This window comes from Muscardinus avellanarius (assembly GCF_963383645.1).
Source record: "Muscardinus avellanarius genome assembly, chromosome: 1".
Lineage (NCBI taxonomy): Eukaryota > Metazoa > Chordata > Mammalia > Rodentia > Gliridae > Muscardinus > Muscardinus avellanarius.
The window spans coordinates 53,029,448-53,035,131 of NC_137786.1; the positions used below are offsets into that span (position 1 = coordinate 53,029,448).

General features: G+C 50.8%; 1 protein-coding gene across 1 annotated transcript; it reads right to left on the minus strand.

The window, feature by feature from the left end:
* Positions 1 to 361: 361 nt before the first annotated feature.
* HTR1A (5-hydroxytryptamine receptor 1A) lies at positions 362 to 1,630 on the minus strand (the record flags this gene model as incomplete). Its single annotated transcript, XM_080719770.1, has 1 exon — positions 362 to 1,630. One exon carries the CDS (start codon positions 1,628 to 1,630, stop codon positions 362 to 364), a length of 1,269 nt encoding a protein of 422 aa, XP_080575896.1.
* Between the last annotated feature and the right edge of the window lie 4,054 nt (positions 1,631 to 5,684).

The window sequence follows — 5,684 nt, forward strand, 5'->3', positions numbered from 1 at the left end:
CTTTCTGTTCAGATTGTCTGCCTCGAAAGGCTGAGGTTTAAACTCCCCCACCGCGAAGATCTAGGGAACTAAAGAGGGAGGTGATTGCTGGGATCAAAACGTATGCTGAACCCAATGTGGCTTCTTACGGACCCTAGGAGTTTCTGGGGCCCTAAGCCCCAAAGTTGGGGCCTCGTAGCCCACAGCGCCCTCCCCTGGCTCGGGGATTAGGGAGAGGGCGGGATCTGGAAGCGGCGGGCGGAGGGGCTGAAGTCCGGGACGAGTTATCTCAGGTGCTGATTCCAAGGGGCTGGGCTGTCCGAGCTGATGGGGCGGGTCTTGTAGCTCCTCCTGGCCGGTCACTCCTCCACCGTCATCATCATCATCGGCGGCAGAACTTGCACTTGACGATCTTCTTAAACGCGTTTTGAAAGTCTTTGTTGAAGTAGGCATAAATGACGGGGTTGAGCAGAGAGTTGGAGTAGCCCAGCCAGTTGATGATTGCGCCCAGCAGCGTGGGCATGTGGCAGCTGCTCTCGCAGAAGGGTAAGACCAGGGCCACGATGAAAAAGGGCAGCCAGCAGAGAATGAAGGTGCCCATGATGATGCCCAGCGTCTTCACGGTCTTCCTCTCGCGGGCCAGGGCCATTTTGCGCTTCGCCTCGGCGTTGCGCTCGTTTTTCCTCTCGAAGGCGGAGAGGGCGCAGGGGTCGCCGCCCGCCTCGCTGGGCAGCGGCAAGTGCTCTTTGGAGTGGCCCACTCGGTGCACCTCGATCACCTCCAGGGCGGCGCCCTCGTCCTCCTGCCTCACCGCGCCGTTGGCGCAGGGCGCCCCCACGGCCTTGCCGTCCCCGCCCCGCCGCCAGTCTCGGCCACCAGGCTGCCCGTTCAGGCTCTTCTTGGCTGGCACCGCCGGCGACGTGCCAGGGCGGGCGCCGGCTCCCTTCTTCTCCACTTTCTTGACCGTCTTGCGGATGCGGAAGCGAGCGGCTCGGAAGATGCGCCCGTAGAGAACCAGCATGAGCAGCAGCGGGATGTAGAACGCGCCGAAAGTGGAGTAGATAGTGTAGCCGTGGTCCTTGCTGATGGTGCACGCGTCGGGGTCCGAGCGGTCTTCGGGGGTGCGCCAGCCCAGCATGGGCGGGATGGAGATGAGGAAGCCGATGAGCCAAGTCAGCGAGATCAGCGCCGCGGCGCGCCGGGGCGTCCTCTTGTTCACATAGTCTATGGGGTCCGTGATCGCCCAGTACCTGTCCAGCGCGATGGCGCACAGGTGCAGGATGGACGAGGTGCAGCACAGCACGTCCAAGGCGATGAACAGGTCGCAGGTGACCTGGCCCAGGGTCCACTTGTTGAGCACCTGGTACAGCGCGGCCATGGGCAGCACCAGCACTGACACCATGAGGTCGGTGACCGCCAAGGAGCCGATGAGATAGTTGGCCACGTTCTGGAGGGAGCGCTCCAGGGCGATGGCAGCAACCACGCACGCATTGCCCAGCACCGCGCAGAAAATGAGCGTGCCCAGCAGCAGAGAGGTGACCACTTGGTAGCTGAAGGTCACGTCGGAGATGCCAGTAACGTTGCCGCCCGACCCGAAGGGCCCCTGGGACGCTGTGGTGTTGTTGCCCTGGTCGGGGCTGAGCACATCCATGCCGGCCTGCGCGCCCGGCGGGGGTGGGCGGGGGAGGGAAGGGCGCGCTGCGGGAGGCTCCCCCTCGCTCCTCCCTCTGGGGTCTTCTGCCTTCTCGCCTGGGGAGTTTCAGAGAGGGGATGCGGGGACTCAGGCAGGAAGTTCTTACAGCTCTGGCGAGGGCATCTCAGAGGAACAGCTTCCAGGGAGGCACCCTGGGCTCCCGCGGTCCGGAGTGCTTAGAGGCTCCAGCTAGGAAACTCGAGTTGACCAGAGAGCAGCGCCGGGGTCTCTGGGTGGCTGGCGGAGAGGTGGCTGGAACGTCTGTGTCTCACAGTCCATTTTACTTTGTTGCTGCCCAACTGGCTGCCTGAGCGGAATCTCCCTCCTTGCAAACAGCCTCCAATCCCAGACCTATCTGGAATAGAGAAACCCCATCCTCCGCCACCGCGTTGTGACCCTCCCCGCAGGCGCGCTCGCGCTCTCTCTCTCTCTCTCTCTCTCTCTCTCTCTCTCTCTCTCTCTCTCTCTCTCTCCCTCCCTCCCTCCCTCCCTCCCTCCCCCCTCCTCCTCTCCTCTCCTCTCCTCTCCTCTCCTCCTCCAGTCTCTTCTATTCTTCTATTTCTATTCAGCCTTCAGACTTCTCCCTGTCCCACTAGTCTTCCCTTTCAGTCTCCCTCTTCCTTCTCACCTCCGTTTCTTTATTCCTCTGGGTGCTGCTCCAGAAGCCAGTCTCCCTCCCTCCCACGCTAACCCTCCCCTGCTAACACTTCCCCAACTCTGAGAGTCTCTTTCCTCTGGGTCTCCTCCCTCCTCCTAGCTCAGCCTCTTTGCCTTCAAGTGTCTGTTTTGTCTATAGACTCACAACTCGCTACACACACCCTATCCGCGGTTCAGATCATAACAAATAAACTCCGCCTCCCTCCCGGCCAAACTCGAGGAGGAAAAAAAAAAATCCTTCTGGCTACCCATTGCCTCGTATTTCTGTCAAATTCTTAAATAGAGTCCGCATCTCAAAGTGGCAGTAGGAAATGAGAAAAGGTGACACGGAGCCTGAACGGGAAGTGAATAGCCCCGGGTCTGACTGTGAATTATTGCTAATTGATAAAAAAAAGAAGATTGAGTGTATTTTTACTTTTAGAAATATCGTCCCCATTCAATGTCTAACAGCCAGCCACATTCCCCTGGGAAGAATGTTGCTTGTGACTTTTTTTTTTTAACCTTGGGGACTTAGGAAAAGATTACAAAGTGTGTGTTAAAGGATAAGGACAGAAACACACCACTGGGTCTCAAAATGAAGAAAAAATATTGTTTGGTACATATTCTACACACATGCATACACACTCAAAACAAAGACACACACTCAAAACAAACAAACACACACACACTTTTCAGCCACCTCTACCTTATTTATTTCACTGAACACTGCTACCTCCCATAGCTTTGTGGAGAGTAAGTCCAAGGAAACAAATATTCGGCCTATGTGTTTTAAATGAGATCCTGCACTTTACTGTGGTTTTTCCATTTCTTACCAGAACCTACAAACCTTCAGGGAAATTTTGTGGAATCCCTGGCTGCTAGCCCTGGAGCTTCCCTAAATCTCCAAAACTGGGTTCAGCACCCGGGACAGCTCTAAGCATTAAGGCTTATGCCGCCACCTTCCGGCAAATGATTAAGAGCGCCATCTAGAAGCTTTGTCTGGAAGAAATTAAGCATGTATTGAAGGAAACCCAAAACTTCACGCAAAAGGAAAGACATTATGAAAAGAAAAATAGCAGTGATTTTTTTCGTTTTATTTTCTTCATAAATTTCTTTTGGTGCCTTCTTTTGGTCTTAACCATGTATACCAAACTTACCAAGCTAGCTGCTTTTGAGAGCCTGCAGTAGCTGCTAATCACAAGTCCTATCTGCAAATGCCCTTTAAATACGCCAAGGCAACATGTTTACCTGCGTTTTGTGCATGTGTTTTGGAACTCACACATTTATACACATTTACTTTTTACTGTACAGAAACACTGCTGCATTTTCCAAATAGGATGGCTTAACATTGAAAATAAAGCAACTTTTTTTTTTGTGTGTGGTACTGGTTCTGGAAGCCCTTCTACATCCGGGCTACACTCCCAGACCTGTTTTATACTTTTTCAGTTTTGGAGACAGGGTCTCTTAAGCCAGCACGGCTGGCTTCGAACCTGTGCAATCCTCCTGTCTCCGCAAGCATACCCAACTAAAGAGACTTCTATAGATGTTTTTTAAAACTGGTTTTCTTTTTATCAAAAATCCCAAATGTAGTCCCATTTGAACAAGTTTTTAAAAGGTACTCTTAATAAACTATTCAATTACATAACACAACAAAGTGCACTTATAGATTCTGATTATGAGCCTAAAGTGAAGAAAATGTACAGAAGACAGTTTCGAAAGCAATTTACTCTAACAGGCAGAGGCTCACTAAAGATTGCAATGGTCTTAATCCTGTGTTCAAGTTTTTTTTTAACGTGGATCATATTGAAAATGGCATACATTCTACATTCAGATTGTGCTTAGTGCCCTCTCCCACCCACCATTTCCCCTTCTCCCACTCCCAACAATGAGTGTCCAGGTTAACCGTGCTACATTCATACTTTTACACATATTCAAATGTAGCTCTTCCATTAATTAACCTTGGCCTTCTTCATTTCCTACTCTTCCATTGCGTCTTTGATGAGGTTTCCCCTCCATTATCTGGAGTCCCTCTGGTATTCCTGATACTCCATTGTTAGAGGATATTAGAGAATACATAAGTCCTTTCTCTTTCTGTGTTTGGCGGATCTCACTTAACATAATGTTTTCCAGGTCTTTCCATCTTCAGAAGACAGTTCATCCAAAACATAGAGGCCTGTGTTCAAATTTGAGCTTTGGATTTCATCCTTGTGGATGGAACAAAAGAGGGATCCTCAAGGCATCAAAGAAAATTTAGTTGGGCCAATATATACAGCACAGAACAGTGTGTTTGGAGATGAATTAGGCTGGGCACAGTTCTGCTCAAACATTCTTGCTACCACAACAAAGCTGCCATTTATGATGGTACATGGTATTGAAAAATAGGAGATAAGTATGCATGGCAATACTGACTACAGACGCTCCAGAAGTTATTTGTGAAAGTATCCATGCCCTTTTATAAAATCTCCTCAAAAATATAGAACTAAGTAGGTGGTTAAAATATAGTTGCAGGTCCAAAGACTATAATGAAAATATATTTAAAATCTAAATTATCTTTAGATAAACCTGAGAAAATAGAGTTGAGAACATTAGTGCAGTTAAGGAAGAGAAATTTATTCTTTAAAAATCAGAAAAGAGGACTTCCGGGAAGATGGCGACCGAGAAAAGCGGGGCTTAAGAGCCCCGCTAACAACCAATCTCCATTACCACAAAATCAGCGCCTTTCATAGCCAGAAAACACCATCACCAGAAACAAAAAAATCACCAGGCTCCAGAGAGAAAGCGGACTGAGAACAGAGCTCAGAGCCACAGAGGAGATAACCAGCCTCACGCCCGAGGACGTGGCAGCAGTGCCATACTGCCGGCGGCAGCGGCAAATTCACTGGATGGCTACAGCAAGCCGAGGGGAGCCACTGCGGAACAGCCAGGCAGGATTTCTCGCTGCAGGTAAAATCTAAAGCTCCCAGTGGCTGAGTTCAGCACACGCTGCAGGGATTCAGAGTGGAAATCAAAACCAAGAAGAAATATGCCAGCCTCACGGCCAAGGGCATGGCAGCGGTGCCATATTGCCACCGGCGGCAGCAGCAGCAGAGAATTCACCGAATCCAGTAAAACTACATCTGCATACTCAAGAACAGTGAGTCAAATTGCGGGCCACAGAGGAGAAATCCCAGTACTGTACTCCCTGGGACTTGACCTAGTGGGGGAGGGGCGGTGGCAGAGATATCACACCATAGGAGAACGTGCAACCTGGCACCCCCCACAGTCTAAAGCAGCCTCTATCGACTCTCTGGGTCGGAGACTCTGTGATAAAACCCAGTAAAGGAGTAGTGGGGTCTGAGATACTACTGACTCGAGATCCAGAACACCTTAAGTGAAG